We start from the raw sequence: 27,132 nt of genomic DNA on the forward strand, positions 1-27,132 counted from the left end.
ATGGATCTGCTCATGTGAATAACAGAGTGCCTTTTATTTCTGGGGCTAAAGGACTGCTTGGCACATTTTCAACCATTTTTCTTAAATAAAAAAAAGGATGCAGCTTTGCAAATAGCCTTGATAAAAAACTTACCATTACGTGTCTACAGCTTCTATGCAGAGCTATGTCTGCATGGTTACAGACTACAAATAAACCCTGTGTAGTCAGATACTGCATTCGTGTGTTACTCTCTTCCATCTGCTTCCTCTTCTACTGTCTGTAGGTAAAGCAAGAAGGGGTGACAGAAAGAGTGGAGTAACACAAGACGGCAGGATCAGACCACAAACAGGTTTGTTTGCAGCCTGTAACCATGGCGACACAAAGGTCTGCATAGGAGATGTTAACAAAAAGTGATGGGATCATTTTAATGAAGGCTATTTTGCAAAGCTGCTTCATTTTTTCATTGCAGACGCAGCGAAGCAATAAAAAGACTGGTAGAAAATTGTGGACATGCTCTAGTTGCCACAAACGAAATAACCGCTTAGACATACTCACACGATCCAGTCCACAGCCAGTATCAATGACAAGTCATTTGTGGGAAGTCCAATAGCCTCTAGAATAATGGCTATAGTGAGAACACCCCCTGCAGGTATTCCAGCTGCACCAACACTTGAGGCCGTGGCTGTCACACTGTGAATAAAGGAAAAAAATGAGTTGCAATTAGTGGGAACATATTGGAGACATACCAGTAAATATTCATCATTCCTTTATTCCTCTAAGAATAAGCTACAATATTTCAGTGAAATCATGTGACTGTTACTGAAGTACACAGTGATTCAGTGTTGGAACTTGTTAGACAGCTTTCTAGAACATATTTGGTCAGTCTACAAAATGCAAATATGGTTTGAAGGTGACTCTAAGGCCCTGTTCACACTGAGTTTTTTTGCAGGCACAAAAATCTTCCTCAAAATTCCTTCAGGATTTTGACCAGCCGCCAGAACATTTGCTGCGTTTTTCACAGCGTTTTCCACCCGCGGCCATTGAGCGCCGGGGGCAAAAAGATCCGCGAAAGACGTGACCTCTGCCTCCCATTGATGTCAATGGGAGGCTAGAGACGGAAACACCCGAAGAAAGGGCATGTCGCATTTTTTCCCCCACAAGCGTTTTTTACCGCCTCCCATTGAAATCAATGGGAGGCGATTTCGGCCATTTTTTGGCACTGTGTCCGACGCAGGTTTTTGTGTCAAAAACAGCACCATAGTACTTTGTGTAAACATGCCCTTACACTTTGATCAGTTTTATTTTCATGTGATTTGGTATTTTCATTGGCATGCAAAGACTAATATCTTACAGAATTGTGAAGATCTGTCCAGCATTTAGCTGATAGTTATTCATCTGGGCTATGAATACTGCTGCCATGCACTGGAATATAGCTGCACCATCCATATTCACTGTGGCACCGATGGGAAGGATGAATCTGCTGATCCTTTTGTCAACACCATTGTTCTCTTCAATGCATTTAATCATGGTTGGAAGAGTTGCAGAGCTAAGAAAGATATATTTGGTAAAAAAAATTGTTATTAGAAAAGGTGGCACAAAAACATCTAAATATCTGCTAGCCAACAACAGTGGACATCAGGCCAGGCTGCATTGCTGATAAATTGCTGATATATTCTTTAATATAACATGTAACAATAATAAATCCAACTGCAACTACTGCCCTTTCCTGGACCACAAAAATGTTCTTATTATTTTGGGTGAGGTTCTGGATCATGAAATGAAGTAGACCTGCACCACCCTCTTTACATTTTGGGACCTGGACTAGTACTGAGATTACCAATTTCTTAGGAACCAAGCGACTGTGCCTGACTGATATATGTGAGGTTGAGGTTTTATTGAATAACAATGTGCAGTTCTGTTATGGAATAATATAGGTGTAACGTGATATATAGTAACATATAGTGACAGCAATAAGAGGGACCATTTAATATATTCTGTATAAACAATGAAAGGGACGTGTCCCATTCATCCTGCTGATCCCGATCTGGAGGGCCATCAATATTTAAATTCTGGAAAACCCCTTTAACAAATTAATTGAAGGTTTCACAGGCTTAAAGGGAATGTGTTGCCAGCAAAACATGTTTTTTTTTTTTTAGTTAAACAATTAGTGTATAGCTGATTAAACATTGTTCTAATTATTTATTTTTTTCACGAGTCAGGAAATATTATAGATTGGATTCAATTGGATTCTAATTTATAATATTTCCCATTGCTGGTCACTAGATGGAGCCATTCCCAAAATTGCAGCATTGCATGTGGTAAAGCAACCAAATTGCTTTATGCTGCAAAATTGGGTAAAAAGCCCTCGCTCTAGTGAGCTCTCAGCATCCCCCCCTCCTTTATCCTGGCTAGTGCCGGGAGAAACGAGGGGTTTGAACGGTCTAACCTCCTACACTGTGTGTCGCCATTTTTTGAGCTAACACACAGTGTAGAAGGTTTACATATAGTAGTAAACACACACTGAAACACAAACATACATAGAAATCCCTTACCTGCTCCAGTCGCCGCCGCTCCCTCCGGTCCATCCGCTCCGTCTGCTGCCGCTGCTCCATGTGCACAAGTCCGGAAGCCGCGACCGGAAATAGTAATCTTACTGTCCGGCCGCGACTTCCGGTCCACAGGAAAATGGCGCCGGACGGCGCGCATTTCAAATTGAACTGTGTGGGAGCGGCGCATGCGCCGTTCCCACACAGCGGCGTACATGTTAGTGGATGGAACGGGCCCCGTTCGCAGTCCCTATAGGACTGGAGCTGCCGTATTCCATGTCTGTATGTGTCGTTAATCGACACATACAGAAATGGAAAAAAAAATGGCAGCCCCCATAGGGAAGAAAAAGTGTAAAAATAAGAAAAAGTAACACACAAACACACAAATTAATCCAAACGTTTTTAATAAAGCACTAACATCTTTAACATATTAAAAAAAAAATTGTGGTGACACTGTTCCTTTAATACTTGCTTACCTGGAAGATGTTGCAAATGCAGTTGCAAAAGGAGTAATCAGTCCCAACAAGAATGTGAAGGGGTTCTTGCGTGTAAAAGCAAAATAAATAAGTGGAAGAACGATTCCTCCATGGATAACATGACCCAAAATAGATGCCATAATGTACTTCCCGAGACTGGTCACCAAGAGCACTATGTTTCCCATTTCAACAATCTTGCTTCCAACAAGAAACATAATTCCAATAGGGACGTACCTAAATGACAACAATGCAATGGGGTTAAGAGCAGTCTAACTACTGTCAATAAAGCAAAAAATAACAATTACATTTCAGAAAATAAGAAGACCTAACATCTGAGGATACACATGCTATTTTATCTATCTTGGGACATCTTCTGGGCACCATGTAATACATGATTTCTCCTGTGGTGGCAGTGCAGGGCAACTAAACACTTGCTGAGGTTCCCGACAGATTACAGCTGATCGCTGGGAGTCCCAGTAGATAGACAACCTGTGATCAGCTGATGTTTTGGGAATAAGGGATTGGCAAAAAGAGAAAACCTCTTTAAAAATGTGGGTTTGCATTTAGTTCTACTCCTCCATATCTATAGCTTTTAGGCTAAACAGAAGATTGATCAGATTTAAGGCCAATTATCGGGCAGACGAGCATTCATATGAGCGCTCGTTCCCATTCATTGTGTAAACAGGGCAACGATCAGCCGATAAACGAGCAAACGCTCGTTCATCGGCTGATCATATCATTTATGCAGCATTCAATTTGTACCTGTGTATACAAGGAGTTGTGCTGCCGACATAATAGAAACGTATGGGGACAAGCTATCGTAGTAACGATTACTCGTCCCCAAACGTAGCTCCTTGTGAGAGGAGCAAACGAGCGCCAATCCATGAGCTGTCTCGCTAATCGTGCTCGTTTACACAGCCCATGTAGAGGTTCCTCTATCATTGACCTGGGTTTGACTGAAAATTATGTTATCTCTGCTAGGACATAAGGGCTTAAGTAGGTAAGTATAACTTCAGGAAGGATCTTGAGAACCTTTCGGCCACCTTTGGATCTCTAGTTTTGTTATAAAAGTTACCTTGCTGGACTTACCACATAATCCAAGAAACAATAACCATTGTGGCCTCGTTAAAAGCATTGAAAAATCTTATCAGCTCTTCCCCTTCTGGACCCAACTTTTTCAAGGCCACTCCTAATATAAGTGCAAAGAGGACTAGTCCCAGAATGTTCATTCCTTCAACTTCCATTCCCACAGGCACCTGATGGTCAATAAAATACTGTTATATACATATTGACTTACTTTTCTATAATAACAAGAACTAAATGACCATGTAGGCTTGTAGGCCGCTGCATCACTTATCAGGAACGTTAGTGTACTAGTGATATGTAAGGACCTACTGGTGCGGGGGCTACACATAATAAAAGCAGTTGTGACACCTACTCACTTTAACATCTAATGTTAATTAAGAAATTGCATTATGAGATAATCTATAATGTGTCCTGTAGGGTGAGGATTTTAGACCATTTTTTTTTTTATATGGTCAATGTGTAATCTAAACCATGCTTCCTGCAGAACTGAGGTAAGTGAATGGAAGAACCACAATGACAGACCTACAAGATGTGATGTTCTTGAGGGACAAAGTAGACTTTTCTGGTACACTTGTGACCTTGCCAAGAGACAAACATTTAGGAAAGGGGATAGAAGTATGTAGTCATATTGTTTATCAAAAGAAGCATGGGCATACACAGAAATGAGGGGTCCCCATTGCAAAGATTAAAATGTCCCCCCTTCTAGTGCTTGTTAACATTACCATACCCCCAACCACCTGACACAGGAGGACTTGGTCTTTGCTTGCATTCCATATCTTTTCCATGAGCCTTAGTTTAATCCCCCACACGATTGCTTGATTATTTTGTAGTGCCGGCCTCTATGGCACATACGCCCTTGGACTTTACATATTATTGAGTGTACAATGAGTAAATAAATGAATTGTGCTCTAGATGGTGATCAGACATAGATTTAGTGAAGATCATAGCCTCTGTCTGGAAGGTGATTGAATCTATTCACTAGATCAACCTTTCTTTTCGGTATATCGAAGCTTTAATACTTAGAATTAAAGGGGAACCTGTCACTAGATTTTAGGGCTTGTAACCGCCAGAATATTGTTATAAAGCTGGGGTTTAGCGTCCTAAACTACCCCTCTCAAAACTGTTTTAGCATTTTGTTTAAAAAGAAGTTATAATACAGCATGTGCTGTCTGTCCATTACCAGAGAATACAGAGATGAGTCCATGGGCACCCTGCTCATAAGGCCAGTGCACCAGGACTCTTCTCTACTAAGTAACATACAACGCACACTGTATTATAACTTTTTAGGATGCTAAACCCCAGCAATATGATGAAAAGCTGGTGGTTTAGTGCCCTAAAATCTAGTGACAGGTTTCCTTCTATAAAACTTTTGGCATGTCATAGTGACATGTCAAAGGTTTTGATTGGTGGGGGTCCGAGACAGAAGCGCTCTTCTGAGCTCTGTGCCGCTCTGTTTCTGATCGGCTTGCCTCAGAAAGCCGAGCGAGCAGTGTATGGGCTCATAGACTTTTTATTGAGCCCATTCACCGCTCGCTCGGATTCCAAGGATAGACGATCAAAACAAAGCGGCACAGCGCTTACCCGAGAGGACACCCACCGTTCAAAACTTCGGACATGTCACTATGACATATCAAAAGTTTTTAAAAGTTCAGTTACCCTTTAAGGAGCACACAACTTTTGAGAAGACTTCTGTCCATACCTAGACCCACTGCTGTAATGATGGTGCCACCAACACAGCTGGGGTCCAATTTTTCCCTTTGCTATATGATTTCATAACTCCTTTTGAGTGATTCTGAAGAAGTTTGTTGATGCGCTCTCACATTGGGAGATATTTCACCTTGTATGGCTATCTTTATCGAACGAGTCTTCAATGCGAAGCTTGATAGACACATCTGTCTGCTTTAAAGAATTGTATTCTTAAGAACTTGGAATTAATTAGAAAACTTGGGCAATCACAAGAAGAACATATTATCCTCTGCAGCTTCTTTGAACTCTTCAGTTACCACTAATATAAACATTACCGACTAATCTCTAAAGACGGAAGAACAAAAAAAAATCACTCATTTGTATCAAATGCATTTTAATTTCTGTTCTTCTGTAACACGACACTGGCTCATTAGAGGAGGTTCTGATGAGAAATTCGTGATGTTGTTCTCCACTATAAAGTAGTCATTAGTATGCAGATGCAAGGAAACCACTGAGATAAAGAGGTGAATCAAAGGACACATGATTTTTAATATATTTTTATTGGATGGCTTCCATCTACATTCTGTTCTGTAAATTAATGAACAAGAATCATCTAAATTAATGAAGGAATTGCATCAATTCAATATTAGATATTAAGTATCATTCAGCTTGTTCCAGGGGAAATATTGTATCATATGATGTAATTAAATAAAATGTTTGTTTTAGGAAGGTGTAATCCGTAAATTCATTTCATGAACATTTGTACTTATTACAGGTGTTATCCACCCAGGACACCCTGATGGTGAGCTGAAAGCCAGGGAACTGCTGGGGCTTTTATGGCTACCGAGACCCCCATCAAAGATTTAATTTTGCAGGAAGAAGCTGCAGCCACCTAAGCATTTCCCCTGCAGCAGCCGCAAATGTAGTGATGAATGGCCCAAGTCAACTAAAGCGTGAGCTGCTGCTTCTTAGTAGTTTTCTGCTCTGGCTTATAGAGGGGGTCCCTAATAGCGCATATGGACATGGATTGTCCGGTTGGGACAAGTCCTTTAAAGTTACTTTGTCACCTCCGGAAATCTCCTTAAACGCCAATAGTCAGTATGTAGCTTAAAAAACTCTGAATCTGATCTGTAGTTTTTATTTTTCTACTCACTTACATTCCCCCGCTGTAAGCCATGCACTACATGCTGATGCATAGAGAGGATTTCTAAGATCGGGGGATATAATGGAAAGGACACATAGGACTCTCATCAGCATGCAGCGCACAGCCCGTTTGCAGGCTTTTAACAGGAGAATGCAAGGGATTCGAAAGATAAAATTGTAAAGATTTGGAATCAGTGCAGTCTTTTAGGTTAACTGATTGTTGTAGTTCACGGGGTATTTTCGGAGGGTCCCTTTTAAAATCCTCTAATATTTTCTCCAAAGCAACTTCAAAATAATCTATATGTTATTCTATGTGTGGACGTTATTTATTTATTTATACCAGCATAAATGATAATTCACAGCTTTCTTTTTTTAATTGCTTCAAATTCTCACCCGCTCAATAGTGAAGTTTCCATCAGTAGTGTTCCTTGTGTACGTTACGTAGTCTGTTGCATACTGGAAAACAAATCATGAAAATCAGTTACGAAAACACAGAAGACTTGATTTTGAGAAATAACTTTTCATTTGCACACAGTAGAGAAGATAGAGATCTGACCAGGAAAAGAAGAATGGAGATCTGTGTTGTCTGAGATTGGCAGGGCCATTCAGATTTTTATCAGCACTCTGACCATTACATTAAGGAGATCAATCAACCACACCATTTGTTTGGAACAAAACACAGATGACTGGTGGTGCATGCATGCGTTTACACAGGCCACTTATCAAGCAAACGAGCGTTCATTGAACACTCGTTCCCGATCATCAGCCGTTCATCGGCTGATTGTATCGTTTATGCTGCACTTATTATTATAGTTGTCAGCAGCACATCTCCCTGTGTAAACAGGGAAACAAGGAGACGTGCTGCCGACATGATGGCCGTAGCGCTCATCCCCATACATAGTTCCTTGTGAAAGGAGCAAACAAGCGCTGATCAACAAACTGTCTAGTTGATTGGCGCTCATTTACATCGCCCATGTCGGGCCGTGTAAATGGACCCTCTGTCAAGAATGGAAATGCCGACCAGCTCCCTGACCCAGCCAAACAATTCCTTATGTCTCAGCTTCCTCGATTACACTAAACATTTTATTGGGGGTGGGGTGGGGTGGGGGGCAGGACATCAAATTACCTACATCACAGCTGAATTTTAAGATATCATAGTAGTTAAAGCCACGATAGATACAGGGCATACACAAATATCGTAGGTCCTTAAAGGGAAGGTGTCATTTATTTATTTTTTATCATATTGCTTTTAATATGATATGAACATACATTTTATTTATTTGTGCTCTCGTGTTCTACTTTTTACTTTGTACTTACTTTTACTTCTCTATGGGGCCTGCCATTTTTTTTCATCTCTGTATGTGTCGATTAACGACACATACAGAGATGGAATACGGCACATACATCCCCATAGAGAATGTGAACGGGAGCCGTTCCATTCTCTGCAGCATACGCCGTCTGTGTGGGAACAGCGCATGCGCCGCTCCCACACAGTCCAAAACGAAGCTCGTTCGCAGAGCGAAATCCGGCACAATCTTCATGTGGACCGGAAGCCGCTGCCGGACAGTAAGATGATGACTTCCGGACACGGCTTCCGGCCATATATTCAAGGAAGCGAAGGTGCAAGGAATAGGAGCGGAGGCGGCAGCAGCGGCAGGAGCAGGTAATTTATGTTCGTGTATGTGATGTGTGTATTATGTTTGTGTATGTGATGTGTGTATTATGTTTGTGTATGTGATATGTGTATTATGTTCGTGTTATACTGTCTGCTGAGCACTGTATCTAATCCTCCTACACTGTGCAGTCGCTCAGAAAATGGCGGCACACAGTGTAGGAGGTTTGAATATTCAACCCCTCCTTTCTGCTGGCACTAGCCAGAAGAAGGGAGGGGGGATTATGTGAGGACACTAGAGAGAGAGTGAGTCTACCCCAAATTTGCAGCATAAAGCAATGAGGTTGCTTTACCACATTGACCATGCTGCAATTTTGGGAACTGCTCCCTCTAGTGGCCAGCACGTGGAAATGTTATAAATTAGAATCTAATTTATCATATTTCCTGACTTGTGAAAAAATGTAAAAAATTAAAACAATGTGTAATCACTCAAATAATAATTGTTTAACTAAAAAAAGAAAATACATTTCTAGCGACACAATCCCTCTAAAGCAAAGCTAACCCCCTCTATTGAGAGCTCTGATAAATGCACTACTTTTTTTGCTATAAAACTTATGTCCACAGTAATTTCATAACAGATCTTTATAGGGTTGAAACTCTGGCGTCAGACACAGGGGTAGATTAATTAATGCGATTGGTGTGCCAATATCCACTATGCACTGCGCTCCAGATTCTTTAACAGGGTGCATGCCTTGTTGATGTAGGCTTTAAAGAATTTGAGGTTAGACCTGAACTCTGAATCTCTACCCACGTTTCCGTGACACATTAGTAAGTGTCGAAAAAATTGGCGCAGGAACTTTATAAATATGGTGTTTTGTCTGAACACCTGTTTTCCAATGTATTTATACCAGCAAATTGCTGTAAATACATTATAAATATGCCCTTTACAGCTCAAAATCCCCTACTTTCCTTCACACATAAAAAGAGAACTCTTGTCTGTCTGCAGCCTCCATTAGGGGGCGCTCAGTCCAAATGGATTCATATAGCTACTATTGAACTGAATGGGGGCTTTAAAAATCTCTATTCAGTGAGCTCCCCCTAGTGGTGGCTGCAGGAAAACATGATGAAGTAGAAAAAGCAGCTCAGTGGCAGTCTTGATTCGAACCATAGGCCACATAGCAGAGGGGTAGTCTGCTTCTATGCAAGGTATGCCAGTGCATAGATATATAATAATTGTGCCAACAGTAATAAGCCTTGTCTCCCCCAATAAAATTCTCAAGAGAAATACGTGCCAGACATTGAATTTGACCCAATATATTCATTATTTAACAAAGAAATAGAGGTCAGATGTGTCGGGCAGCTGCTTATCTCCATCTCCAATTAAAGTAACATGCTTTCTCAACCGATCCAGATGAGCATGTTATGGGGGTAATCGAAGTTCTTATTATGTGTATGGCAAGCTCAAGGCTGTAAATGTAATCGGTTATCACACATCCAAGGCCATTCATAAGCTGTGTTATTTCTGAGTTATTTCCTGTTCTTCTTAAATATATTTTAGTGAAGAAACTTCCTGAAGTATTAAAACATCACGGAGCTGACCAGAGCTCTCTGAGCTGACACATAGCACCGAAGAGGAAGTCAATGTTCTCATTATATTTAGGGCTTGTCCACACATAGCAGAATTGCTGCGTATTTTCCGTCCAGAATTGTGGATGAAAAATACGCAGCAGAATACAGTAGCAACAAGTGGATGAGATTTAACAAATCCACACACTGCTTAAATATTCAGAGCAGAAATTTACCTGCGGTGCGTATTTTTCGGACCACAGCATGTCAATTCCTGCTGCGGACAGTGGACTGAATTGCTGCGTTTTTCAGAGGAGATTTCAGCATCTCGCAACTTTGTGAAAAACCCATCAAAATACCCACCATTTTCTGCAGTCAAAAATGCAGGAAATGGTGCATTTTTCCCGCAGTGGAAAGTTTGATACTTTCAACGGAATTGCTGCAGAAATTTTCTGCAGCAATTCCGTTGCGTGTGGACAAGCCCTTAAAAGTTCTAACATATTCAGATTTACAGAAATGGACTATTCAGGTTTAATTTTAGCCACATTTTAATATATGGTTACAACTCAATAGGTCTTACCGATCGAAAGGCTGCAGCCACAAGATTTGAAGGCATCAGGTTTCTGAAAATAAAAGAGGGAACGCCTTATTACTATAGGCCCAAAACTTGTGTACATCACCATGTAGAAATAATGGGTGTATTCATTCCAGCTTGTAAAATGCTTCTAAATAATTAGGTTAAATTTTTGTTCTTGTAGTTTGTTCATATGATCATGTTATTTACAAATTTCTAATGCTTATTTAATCATTTGTTATTGTACTTGTTTTTTTCTTCCTTTTTTTAAAAAAAAAATGAAATAATTATTAGGCTCCCCTGATGTATACACATAACGTATGCAACTGAATGCCATACTGTCATATATGTTGCCCGTTAACTCCCACTGTAAAAAAAAAAAAAAAAGGGAATCCCTTTGTATTGAAAAGCCCAGTCGGCTATGCTTTTCAATGGATGCCAAAAGTTTCTGTGAACATAGCCTTAAAGGCTCTGCTTTTTTCCCCAGAAACAGTGCCCCTGTTTTCCATGGGCTTTGTTTGGTTTTGCAGCTCATCTGTATTGAAGGAAATGGGACTGAGCTTCAATGTCAAACACATCCCATGGACAAGAATGGCGCTGTTTCTAGAAAAAAAGCAGATCCTTTTATTTTAATCTTAGATCAACCACTTTAAATTTAATCTTCCAATAAATGTAATTACATTTTTTTTTTTATAATATACATATAATACATTGAATTATTTATTCAAGATAATCATACGAAATACAAGAAATAACATAAAAAAATAAATGAAAGAGGTAAAACGGGGGTCGATAATCTTTTATGAATTAAGTAATTATCACTAAAATGTATCCAGACTTGGCAGTTCTTCTCACAATCATTTACCTTGACACTATTGAAGGCTGTTTTCTTATATATATGAAGTATTTTAAAGGGGTTGTCCAGAAACAGCATTACATGTACCCATGGGCTGTGTCTGGTATTGGGCCAGAACTGCAATACAAGACACAACCCAATGACAAGCATTGCACTGTGTCTGGAAAAAGAAGACCCTTTTTTCAAATCCCAGACAAACCCTTTTTAAGATCTGTTCACACATACAAAAAGAAGTGGCTGAAAATTCTGAGAATGTTTTCATTCTGTTTGCAGGCTTATTTCAAGTGTATTTTTGGGCTTAAAATTAGACTTTTACAAAATCAGTCTGAAAATAAGTTGCGTGAACATCCCCGCAGTGTACCCCGATTTTTAATCCAAAGAGATTACATGGGTATTTCACAATCTACATTTCGGGATCCAATGTATAAATACAGCCTATAGACGGCATACCACTCTCCTAAAATGGCAGAAATGTTACTTTAAGTAAATGTCCATCCTTGAACACCAATTGTTTATATATATATATATTTTTTGCCCATACTCCAGAAAAAGTGAGGCAGTCAGTCCTTCCAAATTCTGTGTAATATTGGATAGGAAGGCGATTGTGTAATGTGGTAGTGAACATGGGCATAACAAGATAGGGCCGAGCACCGTGCCGGCCCCCGTACCCTTGCCCAAGATTGCCCCCTTATATTGGACATAAAAAAATACTGCTCCTTACTGCTCCCCTTCTTTTGTCTGCAGAGGGCCTGTCCTGGATCCCCTCAGGCTGCCACATCAAGCCACAGCGCATGCAAGGTCGTTAAATGTGACGGAGCACACGTTCTTGTTGTGTTCCACATCACATACAACATCCTGACGCTGCCCAGTGTTAGGTCCTTGTATGCGCGGCGCTGCGGGGCAGACCTTTGCCGGGGCTTGATGTGGAAGCCTGAGGGTATCCACGTGGGCCCCCTTTCCCTCCGGTAAGTGATCAACAGCAATCATAACGCCACTGGACTAGTAAACATAGTACGCAAAAGTGTGAATTGTAATCTAGCTACAAAATAGAAATGACCATATGTGAAATTTAACAGATGTAGAAAACTTCATCCAATCTGTGATGCTAGAATTTTATCTGAGCAATTTAGTTTATAATTTACTTGTAACCTTGAAAAAACAAAACAGAACAACACATTGCCAATGCTGAGAGCCGTTCTCTTTTTAGTATTTTATAAAAATGTAAACCTGCGTGAATGTGGCATTATATAATGCCGTAATCCTTTAAAAAAATATATATATTGGAATCACATAGTATACTACCATACGCTCTTTATACACAACATTGATAACCACAACTTCCAAGATGGCCAACCGAACACTATCTTTAGTTCCTGGTACAGTGGTGGTTTTCGTACGCTAAACCACTTAGTCAATAAATCTTCCAAAAACACTTTACACTCTTCAAGAAATTTGGGACAAGCACCTTAATTTCGCCCTACTCTTTTTGCTAACTTACAAACCGTAAGCCACATACAGTGGATATAAAAAGTCTACACACCCCTGTTAAAATGCCAGTTTTTGTCATGTTACAAAGTCAGTACAAGATGAATAATTTCAGAACTTTTCCACCTTTAATGTGACCCATAATCTGTACAATTGCATTGAAAAACAAACTGAAATCTTTTACGGTGGAAAAATAAAAAACAAAAATAATGTGATTGCATAAATATGCACACCCTTAAACTAATACTTTGTTGAATTACCTTTTGACATTATGACAGTATTCAGTGTTTTTGGGTAGAAGTCTATCAGCGTGGCACATCTTGACTTGGCAATTGTTGCCCACTCTTCCTTGCAAAAGCGCTCCAAATAGTCAGATTGCGAGGGCATCTCCTGTGTACAGCCCTCTTCAGGTCACCCCACAGATTTTCATTGGGATTCAGGTCTGGGCTCTGGTTGGGCCATTCCAAAACTTTGAGCTTCTTCTGGTGAAGCCATTCTTTTCTTGATTTGGAGGTATGCTTTGGGACGTTGTTGTGCTGAAAAGTGAAATTCCTCTTCATCTTCAGCTTTTTAGCAGAGGCCTGCAGGTTTTGGGCCAATATTGCCTGATATTTGGAACTGTTCATAATTCCCTCCACCTTGATTAAAGCCCCAGTTCCAGCTGCAGAAAAACAGCCCCAAAGCAAAATGCTGCCTCCACCATGCTTCACTGTGGGTATGGTGTTCTTTTGGTGATGTGCAGTGTTGGTTTTGCGACAAACATACCTTTTGGAATTATGGCCAAAAGGTTAAACTTTGGTCTCATCAGACCATAACACGTTTTCCCACATGATTTTGGCAGACTTGATGTAGGTCTTTGCAAAACATAGCCGGGCTTGGATATTTTTCTTTGTTAGAAAAGGCTTCCGTCTTGCCACCCTACCCCACAGCCCAGACATATGAAGAAAACGGGAGATTGTTGTCACATGCACTGCACAACCAGTACCTGCCAGAAAGTCCTGTAGCTCTTTTAATGTTGCTGTAAGCCTCCCAGACCAATTTTCGTCTTGTCTTTTCATCAAGTTTTGAGGAACGTCCAGTTCTTGGTAATGTCACTGTTGTGCCAAATGTAATCCACTTCCTGTCTGTCTTCACTGTGTTCCATGGTATATCTAATGCCTTGGAAATTCTTTGGTACCCTTCTCCTGACTGATGTCTTTCAACAATCAGATCCCTTTGATGTGTTGTAAGCTCTTTACGGACCATGGCTTTTGCTGTCACATACAACACTTCCCCCCTCTAAATGATTTCAGTTTGATTTTCAATGGAATTGTACAGATTATGGGTCACATTAAAGGTGGAAAAAGCTCTGAAATGATTCATCTTGTACTGATTTTGTAACATGACAAAAACTAGCATTTTAACAAGGGTGTGTAGACTTTTTATATCCACTGTACATAAATATCTTCGAACTCTACCAGCCACAGAATGGGACACTACATTCCACATCGCTTTTAAAGGACATTAACTCCAAGGGCCAAATCTCGACCCTATACCATTACCTCCATCTTTCCCTAGACTATAGGGCCTCCTCAATTGTTTTCTTTGTCTGGACATGGGTCATCCCAGATCTTGACAGGGGCCCCCCCCGAGCTATTTACATAGGGGACACATGGTCGCACGAACCCAAAAAATATGTGTTAATGGTATTTAGGTCATTTTTTTGTATGGTTTTGTGTTTGTGTATTTCCTTCTTTCCCTTCTTTCTTGCATAAGTAGTAGAATGGTACTTACCTTACTGACGTCCCCTATGTAAGCTGTACAGGTGGTACAAGCGGTTTCCAGGGGTTTCTATCTCCAGGCAGATGTTTCCTGGTGAACTGCTGATTGGACAAGGTCAGCTGTGCTCTTTGCATGAGCAGGTACCAGAAATTTATATTTCCAGGCAGATCTTTCCCTAAAAACAGCTGATTGGTTATTTGAATTCTAAAAGGCGGGAATCTGAGCTATAACTGACCGGGTTTCTTCGTGGTCAAGCAGTTGTCTAGAGCCCGGACCGTCGCCCACCCATACTCCCTATTATGTTGAATTTCCTTCTTGTCGCGATGTTTGTTAGAGGGTTTTGTCACCCAGCTAATGCTGGGCGGACTTGGTCTTTTATTAGTTAAAAGCTGGATTTCTTATTGGTTTTCATGATTTTAATTTATGATTATTTATATATTTTAATTATTATTGATTTTATGTTACCCTTAATAAACATTGTGGCCATTATTATCCAAAATTCTGTTGTTTGTGTTTATTTATTAGTTTATTATTTTGTGCGGTCTGTGCTACCATGATGTCTCACACCTTCTTAACATCTTAGAATACTCAATGAAAATTTTCCCATCAGCCAGATACATGTAAATGACTACAAATGAGCGTACCAATTTGGCACAAATCGAATTTGCTCCACATTTCCAAAAAGTTTAGGATTCGCCAAAATCTCAAACTTTTGGGGTTCGCAGTGTACGATTTGTCAAAATGGTAGCTGTAGGGAAGCGCCGACCGCATTTTGCAGATTATATAAAAAGAGGGGAGAAGCCATTATTTTCACGCAACAATCAGTTCCATTCATCTGAAATGCAGAAACAACCCCATTCAGATGAATGGATCTGATTTTCAGTCACAGAAAATTTCAGCAACAAGTTCTTCCGTGAAATTAATGGCTTCCTAGATTTTTGGAGAAATTGTCCTGAAAAAAGAAAAAATGAGACTGGCAACCCCGGTGAAAGCATGAGGGGGGGGGGGGAGGATAGGGGGAGAAACAGGGGGGGGGGCACATCTGATTGTCTCAGATTGCAAAATATAATATTAGTAAATCATGTTAGTGAGAGGCCACCAGACATAGATCACCCTGCAGAGTAAGGATGATTTCTCAAGTATGTATATAACGTAGATACATATTCTTGTAAAAAATAACAAGTCAAAGAAGGCAAAATTAATCAGGTAAATGTGGAAGGAGTAGAGTGTTATTTGACTGTATTGATAAATGACATGCAATATTTCCATGAGGACAGACAGAAAGCGCTGGCATGGCCATGGTGGTTTCCTATCTGCTAACTTGCTAAGGGCTTATTTACACGAGCGTGAATCTCGTCCGTGTGCTGTGCGTTGAAACAACGCACAGCATACGGCCCCATGGACTTCAATGGGGCTATTCACACATGCATGAATTTTCACGTAGCGAGTGTCCGTTGCGTGAGACTCACTGCATGTCCTATATTGCTGCATTTTCACGCACCTAGGCGCTCATTGAAGTCAATGGGTGCATGAAAACCACCTCCGTGTGCTATCTGTGTTTTACGCGTCAATTACATAACAAAAAACCTTGCGAGTGTGTGAAAAAAACACATGCCACACGCAAAGTACACTGATGCATAACGCAACGCACACGGACAGATTTTACACGCTTTTTTTTACGCACGGAAATCTTTCACGCTCGTGTGAATATAGCCTAAGATGTATCTTTATTATGATGCAAAATCTTCAGTAGGAATTCACTGCTAGGCCCATATATTATATTCTCTCTGTGCCTTCTGCACCTTGTTTCAGGGACAGGTGTACAATCTGAAGTACTCTACAAGGCCACCCATTCTTATCATGTCGTGCATTTTACCGACTACATTATTCTATCTCTGGGAGTTATCATAAATGGCACATAATGCAAATGACAATTAGGGTATGTTCACACGAGGGCATCCGTAACGGCTGAAATTACGGGGATGTTTCAGCCTGAAAACATCCCCGTAATTTCAGCCGTAACGGCATGTGCAGGCGCTTGAACGCCGCATCCATTACGGACGTAATTGGCGCTGCTATTCATTGGAGTCAATGAATAACGGCTCCAATTACGCCCAAAGAAATGACAGGTCACTTCTTTGTCGCGGGCGTCTATTTACGCGCCGTCATTTGACAGCGGCGTGTAAATTACGCCTCGTGTGAACAGACAAACGTCTGCCCATTGCTTTCAATGGGCAGATGTTTGTCAGCGCTATTGAGGCGCTATTTTCGGACGGAATTCGGGGCAAAAACGCCCGAATTACGTCCGTAATTAGTGCGTGTGAACATACCCTTACAGCTCTGCTACGTCTGTGTGTTACAGGATTGATCAAGGAATCCAGTAATCAAGATATTTTTTTTACTATTTTTTATGAGACTTTAACTTCTAGGATCTATCTTTCCCCAGTTTTGTCAAAGTCTGGACATTCCCTAGCAGCATTCTGGATGTTTATTCATACAGTAGCATTTTGCTTTCTAGTGAACAAAGAGTGGGAGCTTGTGAGCGATCTGTCAAGTTTCCCATTCCTTGAAAGGCTCTTTATCAGTTGCCTGGCTCGCGAGTTATACATTGCAAACATTTGTGTTCCTGTTCAGTAGTTGTCATGAGAAGTTCATGGTCACTTACTCTTCTACAAGTGTTTGGAAATAGTTGAGGAGGACAACAAGCGTGGGACTGTGTAGATAATGGGGGAGATGACGTAAAACAATAATAGCAGGGAGGCCTATTTACAAATTTGCTATAAGGGGACTTATGATTGCAATAGAAGTTTATTTCACATGAAAATCCCCACAACTGCTTTATTAAACACTGGTGGCTTTAGAAGAGAGAGCAATCACCCCCCCCCCTCACGCCGCCCCCGGACCACTGCACCGATTTTTTTTTTTTAATTGGCTGCTATCTCTTTGATCTCACCTGGGGTCTGATTGTTTTATTTTTAGGGTTCTAATCTGGGGTTGAAATTATGTAGGTGGATTAAATATTGATGCTATAGTCGAATTACAGGAGTCACCACAGTGTGGTCATGGAAAATGGTGGACTTTATGACTACCAATTCCCTCCAGTGGCAATTTGTTGGTAGCGGTAGTCTCAAAGTCTACCATTCGCCATGACCACTCCCTATTGAAGAAAGAACGACGTCAGGCCTGAATATAGCTATGCTATGTATATTTTTATATACCCTGCTTTAAAGGGAATGAATGAAGATGTGCTGCAGGTGCATTTCGGTTTCTAACGGTAAGCAACACTTGATGGGATATCTGGCCAATGACTGCTGGGAGCTGATTAATAATGTAATACTACTAAATGGGACACTGTTCATGGGATTCCTGCTACCTGTCCAAGGACTTGGTTCTAGTTCACAGAGCAAATCAATTACTGCACATTACTGTAGGTTGTGTTTGGTCAATAAACAAAAAATCCCATCGTCATTAGACTTCTATCCAGCCAGCCATTATGAGAATGTTCATGAAACCGTAACAGCTGAAGATAATGACATGCTGAGTCTTAAAGGAGTTGTACTAGAATAAAAAATCATAATTGTTTGATTGACGGGGGCCCCAACACTGGGACGCCTACAAATCGTGTGAACGGGGATCCTGAACTCCCTGTCCCTCCTTACTGCTCGACCGTATCGAGGAGGACATTAAATGGAGCAGCCATCGTGCAGGCACACGGCTGCTCGATTCAAAGTGCATATTGCTTAGTAAATTCTGGTGCATATTGCTTAGTAAATCTCCCAATCTTCCGCCACTCACGCAACTTTACCAAAAAGTGGGGAGGCTTAGTGAAAGGTGATGAGGCCTTTGACGGCCTGAAAAATGACACCAGAAACTTAAAGCGCAAATCTATGCCAGCTCATACTGTAGCTGGCGTAGATTTGAATTCTGGCGCACCGATGACCAGAGAATGCCTAATTTGTGCCTCTTAATAAATTAGGGGCATCTTATTCCAGCGATTTTGATAGTAAGATTGGAATTTGAAACGCCAGTCTTAGAGGCTATGTAAACCTTTATTATTCTTTTTTTTTTTTTTTACAATAAAACAGTGTTTGCTGCAACTTTGTAATTACTTTTTTTTTAAAATTATTTTTTTTATACATTCTCATTTTATCCACAAAATTTTGAACATACAAAATTAATAACTGTACAAGCGGTACTTACAAAAGATACATCAAGATTTCTGTAGGTACTCTGAAAAGAGGACGTCAGCAAGATCTCGCAGGTTCTCATAACTCATAGAAAAATTACATGTGAAGACATCAACTACCTCTGAGCAAACAAAATGGTACAAAAGAAAACAATACAGAAATACAGAAGGAAAACAAACCTAAGAACAGTATATACAAAAAGGCTCTTAGGCCTTATTCACACGAACGTGTCCGTTTTGTGCACGTAAAAAATGCAGCGTTTTTCCTGCTTTGCGGTTCCGTGTGACATCAGTGTATGGTGCGTGTCTGCGTTTTTTACGCGTGTATGTCATCAATATGTCACGCGTTTCACGTCAGCAAAATAACATGAAGGAAGTGTTTTTCTTTTTCAAAATAATTTCTTTAGCAACAGTTGTGTGAATTACGCACAGCACACGGATGTGCGTCCGTGTGCTGTCCGTAATTTTCACGCACCCATTGACTTCAATGGGTGCGTGATGCGCAAAAAACGCACAAGTATAGGACATGCAGTGAGTTTCAAGCAGCGGACAAATGCTGCGTGAAAAACCCAGAATGTCTGAATGGCCCCATTGACTTGCATAGGTCCGTGCGACAATGCGTGATTTTCACGCGCATATCACGGACGTGAAATACGCTCGTGTAAATAAGGCCTAAGGGAGGAATTGCCAATCCACCTAAATTCAATAAAAGTCTGAAGCACACGGAGATACGTATCTCCCTCCGCGGTTGCCAAAGATGAAAGAGTGGACTAATACAGAGATTTGTAAGGCTCTACTCAGATGATTCAATGGGGCCAGGTCCTACTAGCGATTAGATGATGGTATCAATTGTTTTTCAAGGAGGTAATACTCAAGTAAGAGGTATGTCTATACTATTTCCAAGGGGACCAGACCGACACAAATTTAGAGTGTGATCTCTGTTTCCAGCTACTTAGTTTCTCCAATCTACAAATAAGATCTAATTTATCCACTAGTTGGTTTAAAGATGGAGGCAACCTAGTGTCATGTCCGTGGCTGCGGCCGTCAGGTTCACTCTCCTCCTGACGGCTGCAGCCATGGGTCTGCGAGCGTTGGCCCCAGTCTCCTCCACAGGAGACGCCAGCGCTCACTTCCACTCACCTCGGCCGGGTCCCGGACTTTAATGTTAATCAGCCCATGATTGCCCTGGAGTATAAGAGGGGCCTAGCCCCTTGTTTTGATGCCTGATTGTTGTTTGTCGTATCCTAGTCTGTCTAAGCAAATGGTCTCCTAGTTTTTTCCAGTTCCCAGTGTTCCTGTTCCTGTATCCCGTACTTTCCTGGTCAAGTGCCATGCTGTGCTGTAGTCGTGCTGTGCTGTATTCTACGCCTGTCCTGCTACTCCACGCCTGACGTCTACCCGCTGCCTAGTCCCAGCCAAGCCTGCCTTGCTACAGTCCGAGCTACCACAGGTACCCTATACGAACTGTAGACTTTGACCTGCGCCCTGTTGGCCAGCAGCCATACCGCCAAGGCGGTATGGCCCAGTGACTCCACGAACCCTACGTTACACCTAGACCTCCAGTTAAGAGGGATCAACAGCTTCGCAGCTGTGAGAATATGTGTTAGTGAGGTCATCTCTGGTCGGGGAGAAGTAAGAAACCGGTTACCAGAGTAGAATCAAGGATGCTTGTAGGGATATGCATTTACCAGTTATTTGTTGAATTAAATCGGAAACCTCAGTCCCAAATGGTCTAATTAGTGGGCAATACCACCATATATGAGAAAGCGAACCTATACCTCCACCACAATGCCTATTTTTACTTTTTCAGATACAGCTGCTTTGTATACAAGCAGATACAGCTGCTTTTCAGATACAAAGCAGTTGTATCTGAAAAAGTAAAATTTATTTTTAATAAAAATGTATTACAAAGTTGCCCCAAACTCATTGATACACTATATATTTTTTTGTTTTAAATAACATAATCGTTTTTAAAGGTGTGCATAGCCTTTAATAAATTACCCCAACTATTCTAACAGGTGGTTAGAAAGTTCGAGAAGCAAAAGAGTACTAAATAAGAGGAAAAATAAAAATAACTGACTATGTCCCCCAAACTGTACATCTCAAAACATGTACCTTACTAAAATCTATGATAACTACAGCAAATGTGGATGGGAGCAGGAGCATTATAGATGCAATGATTGTAGTGACTGGATGATGCAATGAGCTGGTGAGAGGGTTTTAAAGGAAGGCAAAACATCGATAGATATTTTTTAAACAGCAAAATAGAGTTTAGGGCCTGTTCACATCAGCGTTTGGTTTCCATTCATCGGTTCCGATCAACCTTTCCGTCGGAGAAACCGATTAAAGCCGAACGGAAACCATAGCTTCCGTTTGCGTTACCATTCTTTTCAATGGTAATGCTTCCTTTGCAGTTGGTCTTCGTTTGTTTCCGTTCCATATGGTTTCTGTCTTTTTTTCAAGAAAATAATTATGAGGTCGACTGCGCTAGTGTTTCCATGAAAAAAAAACCTGAAACTTTACGGAACGGAAACAAACGGAAACCAACTGCAACGGAAGCATTACCATTGAAATCAATGGTTATGCAAACGGAAAGCTATAGTTTCCGTTTGGCTTTCTGTTCATCGGTTCCTCCGACGGAAAGTTTGAACAGAACTGATGAACGTAAACCAAACGCTGATGTGAACAGGCCCTAAAATGTAAAAGAAGAAACCTGTTTACTGCATAATTATATGAGGGGTGATCATATGTTCCAGAATCAATCTTGTATTTTCACATTAGGAACATCTTGGGAAAAATGTTACCACATAAATACGCTGTATGACTAGCTCAAATAGTTTTTGGGAAAAATATGTGCTGTAGTAATGTATTCTTATTTACACTCTAAGCACTAAACTTGGTTCAGCTAATGGCATTGTTCATTACATAGTTTTCATCCCTGGCCAAGGAACACACACACACATATATTTTTATTCCCTGTCCATGGACAAACTATATAGAGAAATAATCTCCCAACTCTTGCATTATCAGTCCTTAGGATAGATCGATGCTCAGGAGCCAAACAGAACTACAATAGTATATAATGGATGAAACAGACATAGTATTTAAGTAAGTTTAAAGAGGCTCGGTCACCAGATTTTGCAACCCCTATCTGCTATTGCAGCAGATCGGCGCTGCAATGTAGATTACAGTAACGTTTTTATTTTTAAAAAACAAGCATTTTTGGCCAAGTTATGACCATTTTTGTAGTTATGCAAATGAGGCTTGCAAAAGTCCAAGTGGGTGTGTTTAAAAGTAAAAGTCCAAGTGGGCGTGTATTAAGTGCAGATCTGTGACGTCACTCACAGGTCCTGCATCGTGTCGGACACATCGGCACCAGAGGCTACAGTTGATTCTGCAGCAGCATCAGCGTTTGCAGGTAAGTAGCTACATCGACTTACCTGCTAACGCCGATGCTGCTGCAGAATCAACTGTAGCCTCTGGTGCCGATGTGTCCTCGCTCGTCTGACACGATGCAGGACCTGTGAGTGACGTCACAGCGTGATCTCTGGAGAACACGGCTGTGTCTGCACTGCCAGAAGCTGGGCGTTCTGAAGAGAAGTGGATGATACTTCTCGTCAGAGCGCCCAGCTAGTAAAAGTATTAAAAACGCCCCGATGTACGCACATAATACACGCCCACTTGGACTTTTACTTTTAAACACACCCACTTGGACTTTTGCAAGCCTCATTTGCATAACTACAAAAATGGTCATAACTTGGCCAAAAATGCTCGTTTTTAAAAATAAAAACGTTACTGTAATCTACATTGCAGCGCCGATCTGCTGCAATAGCAGATAGGGGCTGCAAAATCTGGTGACAGAGCCTCTTTAAGCATGTCATGTGCTTTCTTGAATGAAGTTTACATACCTACTCCCAGAGACAACCTTAAAAGATAGAAAACTTAATAGTAGTCGACTACGATATTGATTCCATCAAAACGATGGAACCCTTAAACAACAGTGACAAATGGAAATCATTTGCACCGGATCCTTCACCATTGAAATCAATGGCAATGCAAACGGAATCCTATGGTTTCTGTTTGTTTCAGTTTGGATTCTGTTCATGGGTTCCCCTGATGGAAAGCTCCACTGGAACCCATGAATGGAGTCCTGACGCAGATGTGAACGAAGCCTAAGAAATGCCCACCTTTGACCTAGGAGGGTGTATTGAGTGAGGCATCTTACTATTGCCCAGTCCCGCTGCTCACATCAGCTACACACCACTCAGCCGCTGCATACCTTTGTAAAATATTTCTTTTTTTCAAGCCAAAAATTCTGTTCTGCTTAAAAAAAATTGTGAAAATGGCAGCAGCTTCAAAGTTTCTGTTATTATCTAGATCAAAATTTTATTTCCTGGGCTGTTTCAACACATGACAAAATCTTTATCACTTCTTCAAGAGCTTGTCATCTCAGCCATGTCTGAGGTCCTTGTTCCCTTTTATGCTATTTGTAGCGGCCGTACAAGGTATTGCAGCCTTTTCCGATTCAAGTGAATAGGACAGTGGTGCAATACCTTGTACAGCCGCTACAAATTTAACGTAACGGCGTGTGCAAAGTACGAACGAGAAGGAAACCACGTAAACAATGTAGAGGTTGCGCCACTCGTACAGCTGATTGGCGGGTATGCCAAGAGTCAGACCTCCACCAATCTAATATTGATGGCTTATTCTAGGGATAGGCCAGAAATTTTAAAAACTCGAATAACCCATTGAATGGGAAGATTTCCTCAAAGATAAGGCTTTGCTACTATCATCTGTTGGGGTCCATTCAAATATTGACCTCATCGATGACATACATAACAGAGTCTATACAAAGATCAGGACTTAACATAAGTAGATGTTGTCCAGTCCCATCTGGACAACCATTTTCTATATGCCCTATTAAGGCTTATGGACATCATAAAGGGGGGTTCCCTAGCAGGTGCATGGCACTTCCACCAGTGATGACAGCTGATCACCATGGGTTAGAGAAGCTGAGTTGATTACTGAGGCGACTTTATTCTAAGGGTATGTGCACATGAGAACTGGCTTTTACGTCTGAAAAGACAGACTGTTTTCAGGAGAAAACAGCTGCGTTGTTTCAGACGTAAAAGCTCCTCCTCACATTATGCGAGGCGTCTTTGACGGCCGAACATTTGAGCTGTTCTTCATTGAATTCAATGAAGAACGGCTCAAATTACGTTTCAAAGAAGTGTCCTGCACTTCTTTGATGAGGCAGTCATTTTACGCGTCGTCGTTTGACAGCTGTCAAACGACGACGCGTAAATGACAGGTTGTCGGCACAGTACGTCGGCAAACCCATTCAAATGAATGGGCAGATGTTTGCCGACGTATTGTAGCCGTATTTTCAGGCGTAAATCGAGGCATAATACGCCTCGTTTATGCCTGAAAATAGGTCGTGTGAACCCAGCCTTAAAAGGAGCTGTCCAAATTAGACAAGTACTCTTATTTAGTTCTAAAATAGGTAGTTAGCATTGTTATTTAATAAGATCTCTGGGGGAAAAAAACAAGTGACTCAATTTCACAGGTCATTCTTACATCTGAAGGGTGGAGAAACATAAGTTATTTATAGTTACTTATTTTATAACTTTTAACCTACTTATAATTATTAAAAAAAAAATCCTTATTCTACCATGTGGGTGGAGAAACTCTCAAAGCAATAGTGTAATGTTGCCCTACTGAAAGTTTATATCTGTCATAAGGTTACCGTATACTGTGCCCAACACTGCTGATGTCCCTATAATTTACACTATTTGGATAACATCAGGTAAGGCACATCCATGTACAGATGAGGAAAATTGTTCCCACCATTGTAACTTTCAATGCTACAATCATAATGTTAACCATTAATAATTAGCAATTTTTTTGACCAGATCTAATATTTGTTTAATTTCTATTGGGCGGAATAACTTCTTATTTCCAATTAGAAATATTGATGTTTGTTAACATCTGTTGTTACTACTTGAATAGTCCTTTATTGTTCTGTCTATGTCCAGCGTTAGGTTCTTTACTTTAAGAAAATTATTGTAGCTTTGTATAAAATCGACATTATTATCTTAAAGGCATTCCATAAGAGTAATGTTTTGTCTAGATACCAACAGGGGATGTATCTAAACCACCTCTAGCCACTACATTAATGCTATTGATCTTGAGATACAGAAGCGGCAGTGGCCACACAATGGGCATGTAAATCTTCTGTGGTGTTGCATCATATGGGAGAGACCACACATGCCAACTAAGATAATGTTCTTTATATAGTAGCACTAAATGCAGTAGTGCGGAGCTCCATGTGCAGGGCTTCATTTCTCTATAAGGTAATACTATACATATATATATATATATATATATGTATGTATATATAAACTACTTAGTAGATGGATTTCATGTATTAACTCCTTATGTGTTATATAAAAAGTTATTTGAAGAAGAATTGTGAAGGGTTAATTTAAAATGATATTCATAATGATAAAACAGATCTATATGAGTTACAGAAAAGGAATGGTATAATTTCTTGTAAAGTGTATGGAAGGATAGACTGAAAGCATGAGGTTGGCAGCTTTCAGCTTAAATTATCAGTGACTTAACCTAAAACTGCACAAAAACTATAGCATTATCTTAACTCTGAGTTATCACTATGCAGAAGGTCCAGCATGTCCTGCTAGTCTTTATAGAATGTACTACAACTTGGTGCTTACTTTGTAGTCACTCTACTAAGAACCTACAGAAAACATTGATCCCTGAACAGTGCCTCAAAGTGGCACGATTAACATAACATTAACATTAACATATTGAACTGCCACATGGTACCGCATTGGAAGTTAAACTTACCTGGCGAGGTCAAGGAAAGAGTCCACAGTTTCTTTATTTGTAGTGAGGGTGGTTTCTATGCCCAGGGCATTGGAGTTTAGGTCAGCTGCCCCAGCTCCTGGTTTAATGATGAATCCCAGGGCAATAGCTAAGGCTGAAGCCATGAGAGTGGTCACAAGAAAGTAAGCAACAGCAATACCACCCAGTTTGCCCAACGACCTGGTGTCTAAACTGGCAGCGCCAGAGATCAAACTGCAAACCACCAGTGGCAGGATGATCATCTTCAGCATCCTTAGTAACAGTTCTCCAGGGAAGGCAAAATAAGTCATTTGAGCTTTGGTCAAGTTCATGTTCCTTACTGCTGTGCCCAGGCCAACTCCTACCAGCACCCCAGATACTGTGAGGATCACTATGGCATTCTTTCTCAGAAATTGGGCACATTTTTGTCCTGTCTTATTCTTGGCAGATTTGCCAGCATCTTCCACCTGGCACACAGTGTAATCAGGGTACTTGTCAATGTGGCCATTGGTCTCGCAGGGTTTCTCCATAATTATTGGCGTGGCACTGTTTCCACAGCAGTGATGATGAGTGATTGTAGCAGGTTGAGCTGTGCCCACAGTTGGGTGTGTGAATCTGCACAAAGGGAGATAGCGCTGCTGCAGGGCTCCAGACACTCTCTGTTCAGCTCGTGAGGCTCTCACAAGCTCTAAAAGAGCTAAAGCTGATGCAACAGAGCTTCCTCCTCTCAATCCCACCCATCTCTATCATATCCCTCCCTCCTGCACCCTGTCTGTGCCAAGTCTCCATCAGACCTCTATTCTCTGTGCACTGTCCTGCTACACTACACCATGTAACAGGATGGTCTAGCATGGCAAATAAAAGATGTGATATGTAGAGTAAATATAGAAATAAGAAAAACACAATGGTTCACACTATGAAGAATCTTGAGACCCCGGTAACAATACACCACCGCAACCTGCAAAATATATGTAAACGGTCTGTTTCCATAAAGTAGTGTGCTTACTATGCTATTACTTTCTGCACGATACACACATCAATAATGATATCATTGTCTTCTGAGCTAGCAAAATGACAAAAACTAATTGAAGATGTCTCTATGTCAAAACATTCTTATCTTCTCTGCGGGAATAACATTCCGGTGTGCCCACGTGCCCTATTAGAGCATATTGACTTTATAGCTAGGACTGTCCTGCTCGAGACCCCCCTCTATGAGCCAGTGAAGAGCCGCTAATAAATAGTGGCTCTCGCTCTGGCAAACCCAGCCCGTTAATGTTTTACATGGTGATCAGTTCATCGTAAAGCCAGTTT

General features: G+C 40.9%; 1 protein-coding gene and 1 long non-coding RNA gene across 2 annotated transcripts in view; one reads left to right on the plus strand and one right to left on the minus strand.

The window, feature by feature from the left end:
- The window catches only part of LOC142760152 (uncharacterized), a 31,673-nt gene extending 24,417 nt beyond the window's left edge, over window positions 1-7,256 (plus strand). Inside the window, exon 3 of the long non-coding RNA XR_012883251.1 lies at window positions 6,550-7,256. This is a non-coding gene — a long non-coding RNA (uncharacterized LOC142760152). The remainder of the gene's footprint in view (window positions 1-6,549) is intronic.
- The window catches only part of SLC1A4 (solute carrier family 1 member 4), a 32,753-nt gene extending 6,243 nt beyond the window's left edge, over window positions 1-26,510 (minus strand). The window contains exons 1-7 of the mRNA XM_075863123.1: window positions 25,825-26,510; window positions 10,676-10,718; window positions 7,311-7,373; window positions 4,092-4,258; window positions 3,003-3,236; window positions 1,332-1,526; window positions 536-670 (exon numbers count right to left, since the gene is read on the minus strand). Coding sequence (XP_075719238.1) covers window positions 536-670; window positions 1,332-1,526; window positions 3,003-3,236; window positions 4,092-4,258; window positions 7,311-7,373; window positions 10,676-10,718; window positions 25,825-26,351 — 1,364 coding nt within the window. The 5' untranslated portion in view covers window positions 26,352-26,510. The remainder of the gene's footprint in view (window positions 1-535; window positions 671-1,331; window positions 1,527-3,002; window positions 3,237-4,091; window positions 4,259-7,310; window positions 7,374-10,675; window positions 10,719-25,824) is intronic.
- Between the last annotated feature and the right edge of the window lie 622 nt (window positions 26,511-27,132).

This window comes from Rhinoderma darwinii, chromosome 4 (assembly GCF_050947455.1).
Source record: "Rhinoderma darwinii isolate aRhiDar2 chromosome 4, aRhiDar2.hap1, whole genome shotgun sequence".
Lineage (NCBI taxonomy): Eukaryota > Metazoa > Chordata > Amphibia > Anura > Rhinodermatidae > Rhinoderma > Rhinoderma darwinii.